Here is a 24,560-nt window from a genome sequence, read left to right on the forward strand (position 1 = left end):
ACAAAAGATTAAATTAATATTATATAGGTAATTAGTTGAAATATCATTTAATAAGTAGAAATATTGTTGTGGTGGCAACCACTTATTTGCATATGCGAATAACATAACACTATAAATGGCAAGCCTAGGTTGGCCTTGGTGTGTCTTACTCAAATGCCACCTGAAGTGACGCCGAAGAGCGTACATGTCCTCCCACCAAGACTCTCTGACTCGACACCGTCATTTGTACATATTGTAAATATACCTTTTCTTTAATACACTTATTATTGCGTTATCTTGTTGTTTGCGTCTTCATTGTATTTCCTTACTAATTATTGTTCAACCTTGCAACCACAACAAATATGTAAATGGGGTGATTACTAAATTCGAAGGCTATCGAGAAAATAAAGAAAATGAAAATATAAGAGTGGTATGGAGGTCCAACTACTTGATCTTTAAATAGAGATTATGAATGTATTCATATATGTATAACTTGTGTATTTTGCTGTCTGAAGAGTAGTTATTTTGGAATATTTTTTAAATGATATGAGATTTAAATTTGTCGAAATGGTTACAAAACAATAGTAATGCATAAGAAAATACATCATATGATGGTCTTATTTTATATTTTGTTGCCTTGATTTTTGTGAAATATTATATGCATGCTCGATTATGAAAACTGAGAATCATGAAATAATTGAGTCAATTAATTTTGACTTTGATTTTATTAGTATATGAACATTACCAGAATTTTAATATATTAACATTTTGGTTAAAAAATATTAATAAGATTATATAAGAGATGTGAGTAGTCAGTGATATATAAAGTTGGAATTAAGATGAATTTCCAAATCTGGGGAGGGGTCTGCACAAAATTTCCAACTAAAATCAACTTAGATTATGTGCTAATGATAATTAGTAAAAATACATTTAAAAAATGTTTAATTAGTGAAATATTAATCTTAGTAAAAAAGAAAGTCAAAATAAACACAAAGACACTGAGTGTGCAATTGGGGGAAAAGGGGGACAGGAAGTCAATCTTTGATCAAACAAAAGTCATCTAACTCGCCTACGCTCTTTATGAATCGTTTGAAGTCTTAATCCTCATGGCAAAATTAAAATTTTCAGCTTTTAAGAAAAAAACTATCCTAAGAGAAAAATAAGACAAGACAAGAAGAAGAGGAAAAGAGAAAAGCAAAAAAAGCAAAAAAGAGAAAGAAAGATAAAGTGAGAGAGAGGAGGAAAGAGAAAAAAATCCATCTATATAGTGACATGAAACGAAGGAAGTAAGGCTCTAGCAATTTGATAGAAATCAGTATTTTCTTATTTAAAAAAAAAAAAGAAAAGAAAAAGCTGATCTCCACCAAAAAAAGCAGAGAACTCCTTCCAAGGAAGGCTCTATTGATTTAAACGGAAATAGATTAAAAAAAAAAAAAAAAAAAAAAAAAAAAAACGGTATTTTACTAAAAAGCATAAAAACTCACATCTCTGATAGCACTAAAATTATGTGACTATTTTTCATGTGTCTGTGTGTTTTTCACCATTACATCACTTAGACATTTCCTACCCAGCGTGGCCCGGGATAAAACAATTTACTAAGTAATAGATTTTTGAAATAAAGAAATAAATAAAGTTGAGAACAGAAGCCAAGATCTATAATGATATGCAGTCTGATCATCAACCAGGATTTTTTTTTTTTTTTTGTAATAAAAATAAGCCTTAATGCAGCTGTTGTTTCTATTGCTTTGTTGGATGTTATTAAAATATTTCACCATTGTAAAATAATTTTGAGTACGATACAATTTTATTGCACAGAAATAGGAATAGATTTTTTCTTTTTAAGAACATAGGACAAGTTTCCACTAAAGAAAAATGAAGGATCAGAATAAAATAATGAGTTTAAAGATGATCGCTTCAGACAAGGCGTGAAGCCACTTGATGAAATGATTAACAAGAATGAAAGATGACTACTGCAAAGACAGGAGATGTCTTTTAATCTTAGTCTTAAAAAGACCCAGGCAGGGGGTTGGTTGGTTGGTTGGTTGGTTGTTTTTGTTTTACGGCATATCTACCTTTTTCAGGTTATTTAATGCCAAATCCAAAGATTTTGAAGAAAAGTTTTTAATAGAATATATTTGTTGTTTTCAAGTCGGTTTCTATTTAACCCATAGTTGGGACTCTAACAGGTACTACCACTCCGGGTCAGAGTGGACCTGGGCGCAATGGCAATTAAAGGGTGGCTCCACACTCCCCAAAGCCCGCAAGCTAGGGCCTCACCACTGGATATAGTTTAAGGTCATATCCAGGACCCCCAGGCAGGGGGAAAACAGTCAGCTGGAAGAGAGTTCCACAAACCTGCAGTTTTTGAAAAAAAAAAAAACCAACTGAAACAGGAAGCTGTAATGCAATTAGGTATCATCAAAACAGCGAATTGATGAAGACAACTAGATCAACAAGTCAAATGAGCTGGAACAAAGGAAACAGGGAATAGATTATAAAATTCTGAAGAACACATGCCATAATTTATAATATAAAGGGCAAAAATCTGTTTAAATGTATGTATGTATGCATGCATGTATGCCTGCCTAAAACTTTTCACAGAGGTGACGGATTTTCAGGAAATCGATATCATTTTGAAGCTCGACCCTTCAGGTGACAAATATTAAAAAATGGACTAAAAACATTAATTCCTTCACCCTCAACTAGGCACTTTTCTACAGGGAGGGGTAGCAAAAAATCGTTCTTTCATGGCAATTTAGCCAAACACGCATACGCAAAAAATATTATTTCTTGAATTAGTTTAAATATTAAAAAAAAACAACCTAAGTTCGCTCACACGATCATAGACCAGGCCTTATAGTGGCAGCATCATTATCTTAAGATTGCACGTTCAAGCCGAGATATCAGATATATTTTTATTTTTTTTATTTTTAAAGTTTTAATATTGAAATAGGGTTATTTATGCCATTTTTACGTTTGTTTGTTTCCCCCCCCCCATCACGTTTGCTGTTTTTTTGGTTTTGTCTTTCCGATTTTTGATTTAAATATTTATGCCATTTCTTTATTTTTGATTTAAATATTTATGCCATTTCTTTATTTTTGATTTAAATATTTATGCCATTTCTTTATTTTTGATTTAAATATTTATGCCATTTCTTTATTTTTGATTTAAATATTTATGCCATTTCTTTATTTTTGATTTAAATATTTATGCCATTTCTTTATTTTTGATTTAAATATTTATGCCATTTCTTTATTTTTTATTTAAATATTTATGCCATTTCTTTATTTTTGATTTAAATATTTATGCCATTTCTTTATTTTTGATTTAAATATTTACGCCATTTCTTTATTTTTGATTTAAATATTTATGCCATTTCTTTATCGTTTGCTTAGTCTTTATTTTGCATCACGTTCGCTGTTTTTTTTTTTGTTTTTGTTTTTCGATTATAAAAAAAAAGTTATATTAATTATATATTATGATTATTATTATTATTATGATTATGATTATTATTATGATTATGATTATTATTATTATTATTATGATTATTATTATGATGATGATGATGATGATGATGATGATGATGCTCTGGATATTTATTTGCTCTTGTTCACCATAAATAAGACACATCACCACTTGGATATAAAAGGTTATTATTTAGGAGCATATCTACAAGGACACTAGATAGGGAGTTGAGCAGCAAGATGTCTGTTCACATTATATTTAAATTTCTGTATGCCGAATGTCATACATGTCTCAACAGGATTCAACACCTTAAAAATCTAAAGATTCCCAAAAATTCATGGAGGACATTTTTATGGTTATCTGACGATTAACATCCAGCCTCCCAACTAAAAACAAAAATTTAAAAAAAAAAGAAAGTGAAATGGAAATTAAATATATGGTGTTTGAGAGGCGGAAAATTTTTAATTTAATTAAATTGCAGAAAAATATTTTTAGCATGCAAATATGTTAGTTATTTAAAAGATTAATTTTTGGAAATTATAATTTAAATACTAAATTTTGCATATATGACCCCACGGCTCACATGTATACAGCGTAATCTAGAATTACAATTTTCACAAACTCTATGCATTAAATTAAGCTGTATTTCAGCAATAATGCACCGAATGTTATCTTTCAAGTGATCTATTGTGTCTGGTTTATCAGCATAAACATGAGACTTTACACATTTGCAAAGAAAATAATCTAATAAGATTGAATTGCATGAATAGGGTGGTCAGTCCATAGTTCCATTTTGTGAAATTATTTGTTCGCCAAAAGTTTCTCTCAGTAAATTGATTGTATCATTTGCAATTTGCAAATGCTACTCATGTGCCAGTCTCTTCATGATGAATTGCCAAACCAAGCTGAATTAAAAAATAACCGATAGTTGCCAAATTTGGAATTAAGGAAAGTAGAATTGTAAATTTAAAGTTTGCAATCTCTAAAAAACACCCTATAAAAAGAAATGTATCACAAAACAATTTGTCTGAAACCAACAAAAATAAGCCAGCTTTCTCCTAGCAACTCTAGGTCGATATGTAAAAAAAAAAATTCACCCATGTTACACACATAGCAGTTCAATGGATATAGATCTAACGAGTTTGAAAATGAACAAAGAATGAGCAAAATGATGACTAGGAGGCAGAAATATAGTCACATGATGAAGAACAATTTTTACCAATTTTCAAAGTATTAAACAAACTAGGGCAGGGAGAGAGAGAGAAAAAAAAGTAGCAGTATAGACTCAATGTTCGAAAATGGAGTCCCAGTCTTGAAGAAACTGATTCAGCCGGTTCAAGAAAAAAAAAAACAAAAAAAAAAAACGAATCTTAAAATAAAGGGTAAAAACAAATTCACTCTTCTTTGTTTACCAATTAGAGCGAGTGTAAATCCTGCTATGTAAAGAATGTTGTTGAAATGTACTCAATACCTAAATCATATAAATTTATATACCACATCGTCTGCCAGTTAGAACGAGTAAGATCAGTAGTTATAGAACAGGATTAAAAAGAGGAAAGGTCTGTAGCAATAACACACCAGAGCCTGATTTACCATAAAAACAGATACAAATAGCATGAGGTTTCACCTGTACCATTGACCAGTATAGTTTTCTAATCAAAAATTGCACATAGAAATTTGTTTCAGGATTGATCTTAGACCACTTATTAATATGTGTTTTCAGAAACTACAAATTTTGCTTTGTTGGAATTCATTGAATAGATCATTGCCAATTTTGGAATATATATTCTTATAACTCAATGATTAAAATGGGAACATTATTTTCTTTTTGTAAATTTAGAAAGTGTTCCCATTCAAATCTGCATCTGTTCCCCCCCCAAAAAAAACTTTTCAAAAAAGTTAGATACAAAAATTATTGAAACAATATCATCTCTCCTAAAGAAATAGAAAACATTAAAATTTTAAAATAATGCTATATTTATAGCTTATATCCATCCTGAAATGAGTATTCTACTAATATTTGGGTACTTAAAATTTAAAATAAAGAATATAAATATTAATATTTATATATTAATCCAATTGTGATAAAAATGCTCAGTATTCGAGATAGAGTATCAATATATGAGGGGAGTTAAAATTCTGTAAATCATGATATACAAACATTTATTCATAAAACAAGGAATACAAGATAAAGTGAATTATTTCCTTATTCCATGGAGTTTCAAAAGTTTGGCTTTTTTCTTCGAAGGAAAAGGTTAGCAAAGGAATTTTATATAACATCGCTAGTTTTTCTACACAGCTTTACATTGCAAGTGAAACAGCCGCATTTGTGAGTGATCTTTCAAAGTGGCAACTAGATCTAATAAGATGCTTATCATTTGGTGATTGCGTTTCTTTCGCTGACAATCTCCCAAAGCTCATAAATGAGTGAAAAATACTTTTTCAACCTATTTTTATTTTAAATAAAATGAGAAAAGTAAAACTATTCAAATAATAAAAAGTTTAATAGAATGATGTGCTCTTTTTTTAATGAAGGCTGTTTAAAAAACATCTGAAGAAATTCAAATGTTTAAACCTGCAAATTTCAACATAAAATTTAGTGCATATTTAGAATTACACTTATTTAAACAAAAAACAAAACAAAAAAAAACAGGAAAATCTTTATCATGTACATACTCGTCATAGAACAAGGATGTCATATTCCAAAAATCGTGTGTTTGGCTAGTAACTTTTCTATTCGGCTAGTAGACGAAAACATTTAGTTATCAAAGGTCAACAAAAGATAAATTTGTCAGTAGAGCCCTGTTCTAAATATTTTTTCTCAAATATTTTCCTTGTAATTGATTGACAATAGTGAGGCAACTAAAAATTTATTTATTTTAAACAAAGCCGATTAGTTCATCGCTATTTGGATTTTTACATAAACAATTGAAAATACTTGCTGAATGTTATGCAAAATAAGAAGACAAAATACGAACAGAATAGTTAACAAAGCTATGTTAAGAATTAGTTTTTAAATTATAATATTACTATTTAGAAAATTATTCTTAACATGAGGAAGGAGGGCTTCATTAACTTTTCTATGCCTTTTATCTATCAATGAATATTCATATTTTCATTCTAATTATTAAAATTTGTATGGGTAGAGAACTGATTATCGACTCAATAGTTGTTGGTTCGATCTTGGGCTTAGGATGGCTGATGGTAAATAGTCTTTGTGTGGATAACTATACATAAATACATATATATTAATGGCCTGGCAATATATATATATATATATATATATATATATATATATATATATTTAAAAGAGATTAGAACAATAGTCTAAAGAGCAGAGTGTATTTTAATGTAATAGTAAAATTACTAGTTTAATTAAAATACAGGGAAAGAAAAAGTGCTCGTTGTAATTTAGATATATAATAAGCTCAATAGGTAAATATCCTAGAGCTAATTTGATATTTAGTAATGTGATTGATAATTTAAAAATCAAATTATAATTAAATTAAAAATCCGTTTCATAAGAAGGAACAACAACAAAATCAATTATTTGTACGATCGTTTCGGAAAACTGTTTTTATTGTGGTAGACATCAAGTTACGGACAATAATTATTACATATAGTTTTTTATCAAACAAGGTTTCCTCATCAGCAAATATTAGGAAGGGTTCTTATTAAATGTAAAAGACACCATAAATAAACCTAGCATTAAAAGTAAGGCAGATGTATCTGGAAAAAATTAAAATAAAGGTATGGATTTAAACTTGATAAGAAAATTAATATGGGTTAGAGATAGAAATAAAATAGAGTAAAATTATAAATATAAATTTGGTTTAAGTACAATATTATACATGCATATATACACAAATACATACATGCATATATACACAAATACATATATGCATATATATGAAAAAGTACACACATATATACATATACATAGATATACATACATATACATATTTGAATTTAATAGGGTGGTTGTATTTTTTATATCTTCATATTTCAAAATTTTTAGGGTCTCTTTTGTACATAGTGCACAGAATTAAATTCAAAAGAGGAACTAATCTTCACATGCAGTCATAAACGTTGGTTTAAATTTAATAAATATAAACCACCTTAAATCATTAAAAATTACTTATTAGTAAAAATAGATTACAATATTTTTTTTATTATTATTCTGTAATAAATTAAGTTAGACTAATTATCTCCCTTACATTCTTTAATTAAAGAAATATGACTAATTATCCCCCTTGCATTATTTAATTATACAAATAACATTATCCTCCAATTTCTTTCGAATTCTAAACCTTGGCGTCCTTTAATCAAAAGTACGCTAATGGAAATAAATTATTACACAAGCGTTCTTTTTGAAAATTTATCATTTCATAAGCTGAAAAGCTATAGCAAGCATCTATATGAGTACTTTAACCATAGTTCCTGATTTCAAAAGGCGAAAAATTAAAAGGTAAATATTTGTACGTATGTTTTTATGTACACACAGACACGCAGATATGTTCGCTTTTATAGATATACTAGCATGTGTGTGTGTGTGTACATTTCCCTACGCAATAACTGTCAATTTAAAGTCTACAGACTCGAAATTTGATATACAGGGTACTGAGATTTGGGAAAATCTTTGTGATCGGTTTTTGTCCAGAAATTTGGCTGTTAGGGGTCAAAGTTCAACGATTTGACCTTTGAGAACTTTACCAAACTCCTCCGACAATTTTGGGTCTAAACACTTGAAATTTTAGATATCGGTTCCTTGTACATGGATCTAACTTAATAACTTGATTTGAGCCTAAAACAATAAATCTTAAGGGGTCATAATAAGGGTCAAAGTTAACAAAATTGACCGCTTTTTTCTTTTGCTCAACATACACCTCCAAACACCCGGGCAATGCCAAGCTGAAATGCTAGTATATATATATATATATATATATATATATATATATATATATATATATATACCAACTTTTTTTGGCAAGTTTAACAAATGAAGGCTTGTGGGAAAGCTAATGACCTGAATTCTGTAGTGGACTATGTGACATGTGCCCTTAAAGTCACACATTAAGGGGGATCATCCATTATCCAGAGCCTATTTTTGGCACTTTTTTACAGCCATAAAATGTTTCAATCATAATCATTTGTTTTCCTAGTTTTGCATATAAATTACAAAATATCTGATATTTCCCCAAAATATTTGGCTTTGATGGAGGGGAGACTAAAACTTGCTACTATGGTTTCAAATGATCTAAAATAACAGCAAGGGGAGACTTGATTCCAAATATTTCTCATGTTATATCTACCCTTTTTGGTAAATTTTACCGTATATAAGGATTATTTGATACTGGAGATATTCATAATTGTACCCTATTTCTAAAAGAGGGGAGATGTAATATATGAGAAATATTTAGTTATCAAGTCTCCTTTTGCTGTTATTTCAGATTATTTGAGACCAGAGCAGCAAGTTTTAGTCTCCTTGCCATCAAGGCCAGAGGTTTGGGGATATATATATGACGTTAATAAACATTTAAAATTAAAATATTTAAATTCAACGTTATTTCAGGCGGTTAATGGTAGCCGAATTTATACGGTCTTCGCTAATCGAGCCAGAGATGTCTCGTGTTGTGGGGTTCGAATCGTTCAACTGGTGTTAATCGTGACACCCTGCACTGAAGATTCCCGAAAGGATGAAACACTAGTGTCTGTAGGTATTTAATTATTATAGTAAAAAAATAATTATGCATATATATATATATATATATATATATATATATATATATATATATACCCACAATTAATAGGATTAAAAGGATATAAATAGCTATAACATCAGACTAAGTATGAAGTACATACCTTTTCAAAAATTTATTAGTTGTGGAGAGGAACAGAGTAGATCCAATAGGATTTTAAACCTGCCTTGCAAATAACACACTCTGCATCACTGCCCATTATGCTCATAGCATACACCACCAACTTCTCCAAAAGAGAGGCAAAACAAAAAAAGCCATAAATATAAAATGAACCTAAACTTGAATCCTAGTGAATGGTCCATGAAAGAATTTGCTCAAGGCTGGCAGGTTTACGTGTATGTCTTGAGCAAAATGAAATTGTGTAAACAACTGCATGTGCACTATACCATAAATAATTTGCATTCATTTTGTGGACAGGTGCCAGACATATATATATATATATATATATATATATATATATATATATATATATATATATATTCCACTCTAGTGGCTAAAGATGCGATTTTGAGTTCAATTACGGTTTGAGGATGCAAAATCTTTTTTTAGATTTTTTTTTATTTTTAAATAAAATGTTGCTTCATATTACACACACACACACACACACACACACACACACACACACACACACACACACACACACACACACATATATATAAATATATATGCTCATATATAATATATACAATATATAAATATATATAGTATATATAAATACAAATATATATGTATATATAATATAAATACAAATATATATGTATATATAATATATAAATACAAATATATGTATATATAAACACATATATACGCACTCACATATATAAATACATATATATGTAAACACACACCTATACATATATATATATAGATATATATATATATATTCACGCACACACACACACATATATATAAATACAAATACATACATATATCCAAATACATATCTATATATATAAATTCGTATTCCTGTCTGTTTGTTTACAATTTGATTAATATACACAAAAGGTCTGTTACTTTACTCTTCCACTTATTTCCATATCTATATATTAATACGATATCGTGTGTGTTATTTTCTGTGTCCCACTTACATCCGGGTCGTTTAATTGTTTTGTATTTACATTTCTTGTGATAAATAATTTTACCAAGATATTCTTCATAAGTTTTGGTTTCGGTTTTGATTATAGCTGATGGCACTTAAGTCATCTATTTTTTTTTATAAATAATTTTACCAAGAATTCCTCATAAGTTTTGAATTCGGTTTCAATTATAGCTAATGGCACTCCAATAATCAATTTTTTTAAAAATAATTTTCTCAAGAATTCTTCATAAGTCTTGGTTTCGGTTTTAGCTGATAGCACCTTAGTAATCTATTTTTTTTTTTTATAAATAATTTTATCGAGAATTCTTCATAAGTTTTGGTTTCAATTTTGATTATAGCTGAAGGAACTAATGTTATATGTATACACTAGCATGCGTATCCTGTATTGAAGTTCCGTTTGAAACAAACCTGCTATACTAAGGATATCAATCAATTTCATCATGGGCAACGTCGATACCCCTACAACAATTTCAAAAATAAAGGAACGGATAAAAACACGTAAATGTAATCGCACCCCCAAAAAATAAAAGCATGTGATACCCTCTCCACCAGATATTGTGGCAGAAGAGATACAAAGGGAAGAAACTATTCTCCAGATATTGAGCACTTTTGTTGCCTGTGCACTGGAAATAAGCCCCCCCCCCAATAAATAATTAAACAAAAAATAAATAAATAAAAACAACTTTTGTTTGAATAAAAATAGAAGCGAGTTCCTGAGCAACCGCAAAAAAAATTAAAATTAGCAACGTAGGCAGGCTTGAACCTGAAATGCAAATGAAAGGAAAAGGTATTTTGCAAACTATTTTATCCACTGGACTACGACGACTTACAATTTTGTGACTTTGAAAAATAATGTTTATAAATATTAATATGTGCATGACTTATGTGTTTTTTTGTTGATTTTTTTTGTAAAGGCACTTTTTTAACTGGCTTTTTTTCTTCATAAATAAAGGAAATTATCGATTTGCTTTTTGGGGGGAGGGGAGGAGCCTTTTTGCTTCTAAAAATGTGACTTAAGTTTCAATTGTCAGAAAAGTAAAAACTTCTGTTTCGCTATTTCAAGAACAAACAAATGAAATCTATTCAGTTTATTCGTAAGTGTTTTTTTTTGTTTGTTTAAATATTTTAAAAAAGAAAAAACACTTTTTTGTCTACACGCTAGAAATTTATTGAGATTACCAAATTATTTTATTTGGTACAGAGTTTAAAAGAGTCAATGTCAGAAATATTAATTCCTAATAAATTAAATTAAATATACTATCAATATAATTGTTATTTAACATTTATTAAATAAGAATTTTAAATAGAACACTTAAAACAATTCTCTCGCTAGAAACATTAACTAATATATTGCTATTTAGTAAAATCAATTTTCCTTAAAGTAATATGCAAATGAAGTGACCTCTTGATTGTATAGTTTGCAAGAATCATACTATACTAGCAGAACCTGTGGAAATTCCACTGGGGACTGATTCATATGTAATATCTTGATATTAGCATTCTGTAGATATGCAGTGTAAATGGAGGCACTGATATTATCGTAGCTATTTTGTTAAAACTGCAAAAGTATTTTTCCAAGCTAGCAAGGACGCTTGACATAGACAGGTCGTAAAATATGCTTAAATATGATATTTTAATTCTTGCAGATTTCATATATATTATTATAGAATTAATGTTCTATTGATTTTTATATATTATAAAGTTGCGATTTAAAAAAATAAAAAATATATCTATATGACTTGGGTTCATCAGCTTGAATCGAAACCGAATCCCTCCACTGTGAAGAGACTTTACTAATGGAAGTCGACAGTCCCCAGAGCATTTGTATTTAGTCACAACTTATGAACAATAAGAGTCTTGTAACTTTCAGTGAATAATTATTTTTTTGTTTATAAGAAAAATGACGACTGGTTTGTCTTTATTTGTTGATTGCCTGTCGAATTAAAGGCGCAGTTGATTTCAGATCTACTCTGACGCCAGATGGTGAAGACACAGACCAAGTCATTTTAAGAAGAGAACTCAGCATGAAGTCAAAGCGATGTACAACTGGCCGAAGTAAACAGTATTACCACACACACTTAGAGTTGTGCACATTTTTTGTGTTCCAAGCATCCAAGTGGTATTTTCCTTGAAGGGTCCACCACGAGACAGAGTTAAAAGTGTAGCCATCAGGACTTAGGGTTAATGGACATTTTCTTGCCCGTGTCTATGACGAGGACCCGCCTAGGATGGTGTTACACTTGTATTGAAATCAGGAATTTAGAACAGAATCAATAATTGTATTGGCATCAGGAAAAATTTCGAAATTGTCCCATCACTAAACACACACACACACACACACACACACACATATACACGCATAAATACATGTATTTCATAAATATGTGTGTGTATTTCTGTGCTTATATATGCATCTTTATGAGTCAAAATTAGATTCACTACTAGCCAACTAGCCCACCCACATCAACCCAACCAACATTCTCTTACTCTTTTCTTTCTTGCATGAACCTCCCCCACCGAATGATACTCCCTTTCACTTGTCGCCTTTCCCCCTGCTTTGGCAACCTTAGGCACTGACATATTTGTGGCAAACTCCCCATCCTGCAGTAATTATAACAAAAAACAGGTAAAAGAAATAAACAACAATAGAATTAAAAAGAAAAGTCAGATAAAGATGGTGAATAATGTTAATAAGCAGCACACAATCGTTTATACCAAAGTTAACTTCTAGTGACTGGACAAACCATTCCAAACCTCCTCTCCCCCTGCATCTATGGAATCCCTGTTCAGAGGTTATTTATTCTAAAGAACAAAATTTATTTAAGATCGAAGATTAAAAAAAAAAAATTCAATTTTTCAATTATGTTAAACAAACGCCAACCTAAAAAATCATTACCAACAATATAAAATATCATCACTACCAACAACATAAAATATCATCAATACAAACAAGATAAAAAAAAAAAACATCAACACCAAAAACATAAAAAAACATCAACAACATTAAAAAATACATCAACACCAACAAGATAAAAAACATCAACACCAACAGCACAAAAAAACATCAACACCAACAAGATAAAAAAACATCAACACCAACAACATAAAAAAAACATCAACACAACACCATAAAAATACATCACCACCAACACCATAAAAACATCACCATCAGCAGCATAAAAAACATAACCACCAACAAAATAAAAAATAAAACATCACCAACAACAAAATAAAAAATCTCACCATCAACAACATAAATAATCACCACCAACAACATAAAAAACATCATCACCAACAGAATAAAAGAAAAACATCACGATCAGTATAAAAAAAATAATGTTTTTAGGGTACATCAGAAACCATACAGAAAATACTGTAGCAGTTACATTTAACTGTCAGCATATTATGATTGAGAATCTTTTAGAACTATGTGAAAAAAAAAAATGACCTAGACGTGTTATAATACTATTTTGCTCATTAGTTTTGCTTTTTAGTGAAACTGATGCTCGAAAACCTCATTCTTTTAATCATTTTTTTGAACAAAGAATAACAATCACACTATTTTCATACATTTCCATTCAAAAAATTTTTCCTGAATATTTTTACATTTCCCATAAGAGCTCCATGGGCCAGATTAAAGATGTTGGCAGGCCAGATTTGGCTTGTAGGCTATAGTTTGGAGACCTCTGTTTTAGACGAAGATTGATAATTTGCATCATTTGTTTTATCCAGCCTACTGTTCTCACAATGTCCTAAGATGGAGTACTGTTGTCACATCTGGGGAGGAGCTATTCAGAGTACCCTTTCATGCCTTGACATAGTAGAAAACCGGCTTCAAAATCTAGTGGGTGAGGATCTTTTCTCCTCCCTATTTCCTCTTTCTCATAGCAGAAACGTTGCAAGTCTATCTCTGTTCTATTGTAATTTTCATGCTTGACTGATTTTCTATCTACCCCCCCCCTCGCCCTGTAAAAAATTCACAAGAGACTTGTCTAGCTACAACAACTGTCAACAATTTCCTTTACCCTCTATCTGTGCCTAAAACTAAAATCCATATGCAACGCTGCTTTCCTAGAACTGCCTATACATGGAACACAATACTGTAGGACTGCTTCCCAACATGGTTCTTTTCAAGTCTAATATAAATAAGTTCTTGTTGAGCTGTCCACTTAAGTAATTAAACTCTAAGCATGTTACACTATAACCAATCATTACGGTGTTGTCTTACAGGTTACCTGACAATCATTAAGACTTATCTTTGGGTTTTGATAAGCAGTGACCCCCCCCCTCAGTTTAAAAAAAAAAAAAAGAAAAGAAAAGAAAAACGTTTTGGTCAATGTAATCTCCGACCTTCTTCAGGTATCTCTCGTCTAACCCAAGAATCTGTGTAGGAATTTCGAACAGAACCTTGTATTTAGTTCTCGGGTGTAGTTTGTTTTTGTTCCATTATCCATGACCAGATAAAAGTCTTAAGGAATTCATAATTTTCATCTTAGTATAACCAACAATGAGAATTGGACATACAACCTCCAGAAGACTGTCAGGTCGAATTGATTTCCTGAAGGTTATAGATTCAATCCTCAGTATCTGTGATACTAAGAATTTGTTCTAAATTGGCTCTGTATCTATGGATTCACTGTTTGGATGAAGATGCAAAAACGTTTGGACAATTTTTTTAAATGATGCCAGTTAAACAACATGAACATGAACAAAACAAAACTTATACACTGGAAACTGCATTGAAAATATTGGAATAGTTGAAATAGTGGAAATATTATTTTAAAACATTCTATACAATAATACACTAAGACATTTTGTGTTCAAGTGTATATTATCACATCTATAATATAAATAATTTATTATTTAAATATATGCATGTATGTATGTATATATCTTGTATGTCTGCCTAAAATTTTCGACAGCAGAAACGAATTTACACGAGATTGGTATTGTTTTGAAGCTCAACCCTTCGGAGGACAAAAAATTGGCTAAAAACATTAATTTCTTCACCTTCAACTGAGCACTTTTCTACAGGGAAGGGTGGCTTTTTTCGCTGATATTTTCGAAAATTAACCCCTCTTTTTGATTGACTAGCCTTAATTTACACATTTATCACTTCTGGTTTGGTGATGGGCACAATAGCAAAGACATCACATTTTTTTTTTCACATTCTTTTCCTCCTTCGCGATATGGGTTCGAGCCTACCTGCCTACTGCCACTTTTTTTTTTTTTTTTGGCTCAACACACACCCACGCTCATTTCATATACATTTTAAAAAATAAGATCGACCGGTCATCAAATATGATGGTTGGTAATTAATTTGATGTCCCTAAGGTAAAAAAAAAACATTCCAACTTTATTAATTTTAAAATGAATTGTTTCAAAGTCAAATTATGTCGTCCTATCGATTGAAATTTTAAATAAATACATTTCTAAAAGCGACATTTGTCATTCTGATTTGAAGAATATTTTGCAGAAATTATTTTTCCAGTAAGTAAACAAAGTTCACATTTTGGGGAACTATTTTGACATACATAAATTTATCTTTAAAAATTTATTTCACTTCGATAACATTATTTCTGTAATTCAAACATTCTTTTCTTTATTATCAAAATATTTCTATACCAAACACTGACAATCGGCCATTGCAACAGGCTAACCAGTATTTTCCAGGAGCCAATAATATAACACTCCTCCATTCACCATATTAAAAAAAAATTTTTTAAAAGAAACAAAATATTTATTGTTTTTAAAAACAATGAAATTAGTTCAATTTTAAACAAATAAATGACATTTGTTTTATTTATTTCAAGAATATTTAGTTGACAATAATAATTATTTTTTACAGAAAAAGATAAATTGTTTCTTAATTGTATTGACAGATATTTATTATTTCAAAACAAATATTATTAACACTAAATTATACAGATCAATGTAAATAGCAGTAATGTATAATTTGGTAAAAAGGCAGACAGTGTAAATTAAGAAAATTGTGTATCATATTTTGATCAGGAATGTGTGAGACTAATATAAAATTAATCTGAGATTGAGATGGATTTCTTGATCTGGAAGCCACTATTGCATCACCAATAATTTTCCAACCTAGAGTGTCAGAATGTTTACTTATATTGGCAAAAAAAAAGGTAGAATCTCATTTGAGGATGGGTGGGAGTTTTTTTTTTTCATACTGAAAGTATTGCCAATATGTTTTTTAAGGAGATGGGAAGACACTCCTTGATGAAACAAGTTTTTTTTTTAAATTTATTTTTTACCTATCTTATACATGAATCGTTTGAAGTATGGCAAAAACAACAATTTCAAAGAGAGGGGAAAGGGAGGCAAAGCAAAGTAAGAGAAAACAGGACTGAAAGTGTAGAAAAACAAAAAAACGAAAGAAAGAAAAATAAAAAAAATAAAGAGAGAGAGAGAAAGAAAGAAAGAATTGAGTCAAATGGGAAAATAAGTAGGTAAAGTTGTTATTAAAATTTCACTTTTTCTGAATTACAAAATCACAAAATTCTGCAAAAAAAACCCCAGGAAACTTGCGTCCCTGTTTGATAAATAATTTTTGTTCTTATTTTGCTTATTCCTAAAACTTTTTAATTTTTTTCTCAAAAAGTAGTATTACAAATGTAATGATATATAACGTTACACACATTTACACATGGGACCCACACGTTGTCACAGTTTACATCGCAAGGAACAGAAGACAAGTAATAACTCAACTAACTTTTTCTTTTGTAACAATGCCATTTATTTCCAAGTACTTTCCCGAATAAAACGTGATTGTTTCTCTCATGTGATTGTGCCCCTTCTCTCTGACCTCTGCCCTCTTGAATGTCATCCACATCTCTAACATGTTCCCGAATGTATTCCTCTGTCTGCTGCACATATACTTTTATATAGTCTTTTTCATTATCCTTATGGTGACATAATTTTGCATTTTGTATGCATTCGTATACGTGCTCTATTACAGTAACAGATTTAAGTATTTAAAAAGTTTCAACTTTTGAGATTTTTAAAGTACTAGCGGGGGGAGGGGGGTACCCGGCGTTGCCCGGGTGTTTTTAGGTGTGTGTATGGGGCGGGGGGGGGATACATAATAACCCTGAAACGATGTTAAAAAAATCGGAAAAACCAAATCCCAAAAAAAAAAGCGAAAAAAAAAAAAAAAAAAACGCTGTGTGTATGGGGGGGGGGGAGTAAACTAAAGAATAAGCGAAGTAAAAAAAAATAAAGAAACGTTGCCCGCGTGTCTAAAGATGTAAAAGAAAAAAAAATAGTTTTGGTCGTAAGGCTGGATTGAACCCGGAGGTGAAACTAACTCCAACCACTTAACTGTCTAGGCTTTTACATGGATCGATCTAATGTATGGAGTACAACGACTACACGACACTACCAGTCTGGTATTGTATTTTCTTTTTCACTGGTAGTGTCGTGTAGTCGTTGTACTCCATACATTAGATCGATCCATGTAAAAGTAATAGTGCCATTACTAGAAACCATACATTAGGTATAAATAAAATATTATCACATCTATAAATAGAAATGACGCAATAGTCACAGATGTTGACCTACTTAATACTATATAAAGACAAACAACATGAAAAAAATGTACTATGCCTCCTCCGCGGAAACGACGTCGGACCAAATTAGAATTCACTGTACCAGGATACGACTTCCTCGGACCAGGCACAGACGCAAAAAAATTCAAATTCACACCAAGAAACAAACTAGACCTAGCGGCTAAGGTACACGACATAGCTTACGGAGACCCAAGCAAAAGTACAGAGGAAGCGGATGAAGAATTCATCAAAAACACCGAGGGCACTGGAATCATCGGAGGTATCGCTAGGACCGCTATTAAAGCAAAACACGCACTTGGATTGGACGGTTATTTCAGAGGTGATCCCTCCGTGGGTGCTGCTGATAGCACTGACGATATACCTAGGACGCAAATGGACGAGGGTAATGCTGAGGCGTCGACGGAATCGGGATCAAATGGATGGGAAGGTATCCACTATGGGCCGCACATCCAAACAGAAACAGGAAACATCCAACAAACATACACAGTCACAAGAACATTCCGAAACTTAATCAAAATGTCAAACATGAACGACTGCAAAGCAACTTTCCATAAATACGAATCCAGCGGAAAATACGAGGACATCGGGGAATACGCTTGGGCACAACCTACATCCAAAGACTACATAGTGCCATACTTTCTAACAACATGGGTAAAACAAAACCAGTGGGAACATATGATTTTTGGCTTGTTATTTTTCGTTTAACTATCGTATCTAACTATTTTGAATGTGCTAATAACTTTGGTAACGTTGCCATAGTGTAGAAGTTCATAGTTTAGCTTGTGTAAGGGTTAAATTTTTTTTTACCGATAACAACATGTTTTTTTAAATTCAGACTGCAATTAGAGCTTGCTGATGTCAAGATCACGTGACATGACTCAGCGGGTTTTAAATACAAGTTGACCCAAAATAAACGGCCCCGTGTATACTTTATGTAGAAGAGTTTGCGCCCGTATTTTTTGGGGCAGTTATAAATCGATTTAAAAACATGTAATGTTTAACATTAAAATGGCACTTTTTTTGGGACCCCCATCCCTGCAGAAAATCGATCAGTTGACGCACTTCTGATGGTCCTTTTGGGCTAATTTTTCAATATTTGTCGTCCGGAGGGTGGGGCTTTAATATGATACCAAGTTTGTGAATTTTTGTTCCGTCGGTCAAAAGTTTTAGCAGACACACAAACATACATACATACATACATACATTTTTGCTTTTATATATATAGATTAGCAAAGAGAAGTAGGTTGGGTAAAAATTTTGACACCATCTTATTGGAGCTGAAAAAGAAGAGAAAGGACAAGGGGCAGAGCAAAACACTTACACAGCTTATGATGATGTTACCAACAGTGCTGCTCTTGCTGTCCCAGTTTTCCCAGACACTATCCAAAAAATTCAGGTAGATGGAGTGATGCGTCAGAATCTCGGGAATCATGTGAAATATGACGCCCACAGTATTCTCGTCGAGGTTCCTCTGTGTCTTCAATGGGATCATGTATTTCTGAAAAAAAAAAAGATAAAAATGAAGAAACTCTTATGAATGAAAGTGCTGACATATCATAACTATTAATATTTGCAAAAGATTATGTACAGAGATGAATACGTGTGTGAATGACAGAAAGTAATGGAAAAAATATGAAGATACTCACAGTTGACTTGGCATAGACATTTTATTTACAAGGAGGCAACGTACACAATAATCCAAATTACATCTATCAGTCTTAGTCTTATATTACTTGAGTATATGAGCCACAATTATCACGGACAAAAGTATATATCTCCATCTTCATTTACCCGAATTCAAAATCATATTTTGTTAGCGCCTTTTAATATTTGTTTCATCCCGTTCTTGCTACTGCACACAAGAGTTCTCATAACAGAGAGAAAAGGGAGAAGATAGCTGTCTGAAACAGAAAAAGAGTTAGCTCCACTTGAATGTATTGTTTTTAATAGCAACATTGATAAGGACATTCCAGTTTGCTTGAAGCGTTGTGTGCAATGTATAAGGAGGTCTGTTTAAAGTTTATGACGGCGCAATTTTGTAGAAAAACAGCATTGTTGGAGACGAGACAAGGTAAACAGAATAAATATTAAAAGATTTCAATAATTTTTTATTATTAATTATTTATTTAATCAACATGATATGTCAAACCAAGGTGATATAGGTTATGTTACGTTCTGTGAATTTTCAAGGTAAATCTCATCTTGAAAAAGAAAAAAATAATGTATAACTATTTGATTGGAGCCGAAAGTTATAGTATGTCAGTTGCATTAAACTCGCAGAAAATAATTAAGTTATTGTTGAAGTGTGAGCTGGTAATTATGTTTGATATTATTAAATTATTGTTATAATATTTTATCAGTGATAATTATATTATTTTGTGTTTCCATTTAGACGTAATTCTAAATTCTTTATTTGATTATGTGCATATAAGCCAGAGATTATTAAAGCCCTTACATCTAGGCACAGGTCATTCAGGACATGGGGCAAAATCTTTTCATCCCATGTTTTCTTTGCCATCTTCAATGATTTCAGTGTAATGACCATGCTAGAATCAGGTGGATGGCAAATAAGTAGAGTAAAAAAAACCCCGCCATGTTCTATCTGAAGCTTGAGATTTAGGATGCCTTAATACTTTTAAAAACAAATTTTACTTATTTCATACTTTTAAAAATAAAATTTAATCATTTTAAGCTTTTTAAAATAAAATTTAGTCATTTTATACTTTAAAAACAAATTTTAGTGATTTTATACTTTTAAAATTAAAATTTACTCGTTATACTTTGAAAAATAAAATTTAGTCAGTTCATACTTTTAAAACCAAAATTTAATTATTTTATACTTTTAAACTCAAAATTTACATATTTCATATTTCTACAATCAAAATTTAGTGATTCTATACTTTTAAAATGAATAACTTAGTGCTTTCATACTTTTAAAACAAAATTTAATGATTTGATACTTTTAAAACAATTTAGTGATTTTGTACTTTTAAAACCAAAATTTGTGATTTTATTCTTTTAAAAACAAAATTTAGTGTATCTATACTTTTAAACATTCAATTTCCATAACTTATTGTTCTTTAAAATACATCCTCTGATAAAGTTCTTTATTTCTCAATTGAAATTATTTCATCTCATGAATCTTTGTCCTCAAATAGCTATTTGCCTTGATAAATTGTGCCATGAATAAAAATAGAATAACTAAATAGTTTAAGTTATCTTTTATGAATCCAGAATGATTGACGATCAAATAAAATAAGTTTTGTTTCAAATTTTTGTTTTGTTTATTTTTTTCATGGATAAAAAAATAATAGAAAAAAAAAAAAACATCCTCTAAGATAATAATGTGTTCAAATCTATTGTCAACAGATTACTGTCATGAAACTATCGCCACAATTATTTAAACTTGGTCCATCAATTTCAATCAATCTTGATCCTCTCATAACTTTTGTCATCTATCAACTGACAATCAGTTTGCCTCATTACCCCCACCCCCCTGTCCTTGAGTGGCTTTTGTCCTTGATAAGTAATAAGCGATTAGTGAAAGTAAAGCTAGTTCTCTTTATCTACTGGGAAATTTCTTGGTCTTCATTTCTTATCAAATCTTTCTTGGAGTTCATATATTAGATCCATTGCTCTCTCTGCTTCTTGTAAAGTCGGTTTTCTTTATCGCTCTAAGAACTTTCTCACACTTGATGCTATTCTTTATATCTACAAATCGACGATCAGACCATATATGGATTATTGTCCTCAAGTAGTTTTTGTCCTTGATAAGTGCTGTTGTTAGTAAAAAATAAAATAAATAAGTAATTTAACTTATGTTTTATGAATCCAGAATCATTGACAATCAAATAAAATAAGTTTTGTTTCAAATTTCGTTTTTGTTTATTTTTTTTTCATGGATGAAAAATAATGGAAGAAAACATCCTCTGAGATAATAGAAAATGTGTGCCAGAAGTAAACTTGTATCAGAATCTACACTGAACGTGCATACGCTACTACAAATTGGGTATTGAAGCTGACCCACGGATTGTTTCATATTTGCGTTTAAGATGACCTGAGAACCAACAGTCTTTATTACAAAGAACACATCTGAATTTATTTCGATATTATAAATGCATTTATTTAATTAAAAACGAAAGTTATAGCCCGTTGACATAAAATGAGTGCTTCATGCCAAACTGATGGTTGAATATGATTAAATTTGTGCTCATTTTTGCATTAAATACTAATCTCTGTTAATCACTAACTGTGCACCAAATGAATATCATAAGTTAATTTAATTTGCTGTATCTTATTATAACAGAGGTTCATATAAAATTCTAGCCAGATTGGCCCAATAGTTTCAGAGAAAAAGTTGAACAGACAGACCCACAGATATACTAAGAGAAATATAATATCCATGTGAGGTTCTGTCATGGTTACTTTCCCTGATATCCTTGAGAAAGACATGAATTCATCTATCCTCTTTCTGTAGATCAAATAGTAGGCACATTTTTCTGTTTTTTTGTTGTTGTGCAACTGGTATAGGAGGAAAAACTAAAAAAAATAACACTAGATTATTCTGGTATTGTTTCACTGATTATTTTGGTATTGTTTCCAGGCATTCTCGACTTCTCTATACTACTGAACTCAAGCAATGTTTATTCAGGAGAGGCTTATGATTGGGCAACTTGTACTTCAATATAGACTTTCTGCACACACACACACACACACACACACACACACACACACACAACTCAATAACTGCACGTATGTGTTTAAGTGAAAGTGTCTGTCTGTCTGCCTGTCTCTGTACATTTCCCTAAGCAATAACTGTCAATTTTTAGTTTACAGCCTTGAAATTTAATATACAGGTTACTGAGATTTGGGAAAATCTTTGTAATCAGTTTTCGACCAGAAATTTGGCTGTTAAGGGGTCAAAGTTCAACGATTTGACCTTTAAGAACTCTACCAAACTCCTCCACAAATTTTGGGTATAAACACTTGAAATTTTAGATATAGGTTCCTTGGATATGAATCTAACTTAATAACTTGATTTGAACCCAAAACAATAAATGTTAAGGGGTCATAATAGGGGTCAAAGTTTTTAAAAATTTGACCTCTGCGGTCTCTACCAAATTACTCAGATAATTGAAATTTTACATGAAGGGTATTCAGGGATAGGGCAAGCTTTTTAATCAGTTTGGGTCGAAAATTTGAGCTACCAATATATAAATCTATGTATGTATGTTTGCATGTCTGTCTAAAACTTTCGACAGAGGCAACGGATGTTCACAAGATCAGTATTGTTTTGAAGCTCGATCCTTCAGACGACAAATACCGAAAAATTGGCTAAAAACATTAATTACTTCACCCTCAACTGGGCACTTTCCTACAGGGAGGGGTCGCTTTTTTCGCCAATATTTTTGAAAGTCATCCCCTCTTTTGGATTGTCTAGCCTTAATTTAAACCTATGTCACTATTGGTTTGGCGGTGGTCATAATAGCAAAGACGTCACGTTTTTTTCATATTCTTTTCCTCCTTCGCAGTACGGGTTCGAGCCTGCCTTCCTACTACCATTTTTTTTTTTTTTTGCTCAACACACACCTCCAAACACCCGGGCACCCATGCTAGTATATATATATATATATATATATTTTACCAGAAAAGATATATAGATATATTTATTCTTATGAAGGATTTACCAGAAAAGATATATATATATATGAGATGCCTTCAATAAGTTTCCAGACATTTTTGTACAAGCATTTAAAATGGTCATAAACTCTTGTAAATTCAGTATGTTATTGCTATACATCTTATGAGATAACTGACCAATTTTTATGATTTCAGGTTCAAGTGAACAGTTACAGTAAGAATTGAAATACACCCTACTACAGCCTGATTGCCACAGCTGGTGAATTTAAAAAATGCAATTTGGATGTGAGGACCCTTTAAAAGAATAATATGTAATAAAATTCTGTTTTAAACTTGGAAAAAATGCCACAGAAATGTATGGAATGCTTCACATTGCTTTTGGACCAACTTGCATGAACTGAGTATCAGTTTTTGAGTGGCATAAGAGATTCAAAGAAGGCTAAGAGTATGTGAAGGATAATGAGAGATGGGGAGGAGTAAGGAAGTCAGAACACCAGGGTTGATTGGCCAAATAAAGAATTTCATAGATAAGGACCGTCGTGTGTCTATAGAAATAATAAGTGCACATTTTTAGGTCAGTGTAGAGAGTGTACACACAATTATTCACGAAGAACTGAAGATGCAAAGTTTGTTCCAAGGGGATTCATCCTTATTACAGACTATTTAACCAAAATGGGCATCAAGACAGTTCCTCGCCCTCTCTATAGCCCAGATCTTGCTCCCTGTGACTTTTGCTTATTCTTTTACCTCAAGAAAAATCTTAGAGACTGTCATTATGAAACAATTGATGAGATGAAAGAGGTTATGACGAGGGTCATTGACACGCTCACACAAGAGGACATCCGCGAGGCTTTCCAGAAGTGGTTAGAACGGTACAACACTGCATTGCAGCCGCAGGAGATTACTTCATAGAGGACTACAGTTTCATGTGTGTACCATAAATAAAAGTGCCAATATGAAAAACCTCTGGAAACTTATTGAAGGCACCTCGTATCTAACTCAATAACTGTGTGTATGTGTTTCCTATAGAA

At 31.2% G+C, this 24,560-nt stretch overlaps 2 protein-coding genes across 4 annotated transcripts in view; one reads left to right on the forward strand and one right to left on the reverse strand.

Moving 5' to 3' along the window:
* The window catches only part of LOC145258048 (uncharacterized), a 201,533-nt gene that overhangs the window by 161,670 nt on the left and 15,303 nt on the right, over positions 1 to 24,560 (forward strand). The window lies entirely within an intron of this gene.
* Positions 1 to 24,560, reverse strand: part of LOC145258031 (rho guanine nucleotide exchange factor 17-like) — a 577,357-nt gene that overhangs the window by 126,301 nt on the left and 426,496 nt on the right. For all 3 annotated transcript variants that reach the window (XM_080115765.1, XM_080115768.1, XM_080115758.1), the window contains exon 4: positions 19,211 to 19,387. In XM_080115765.1, the coding sequence (XP_079971891.1) occupies positions 19,211 to 19,387 (177 nt within the window). The remainder of the gene's footprint in view (positions 1 to 19,210; positions 19,388 to 24,560) is intronic.

Source organism: Euprymna scolopes, chromosome 3, assembly GCF_053919585.1.
Source record: "Euprymna scolopes isolate OS-2025 chromosome 3, ASM5391958v1, whole genome shotgun sequence".
Lineage (NCBI taxonomy): Eukaryota > Metazoa > Mollusca > Cephalopoda > Sepiida > Sepiolidae > Euprymna > Euprymna scolopes.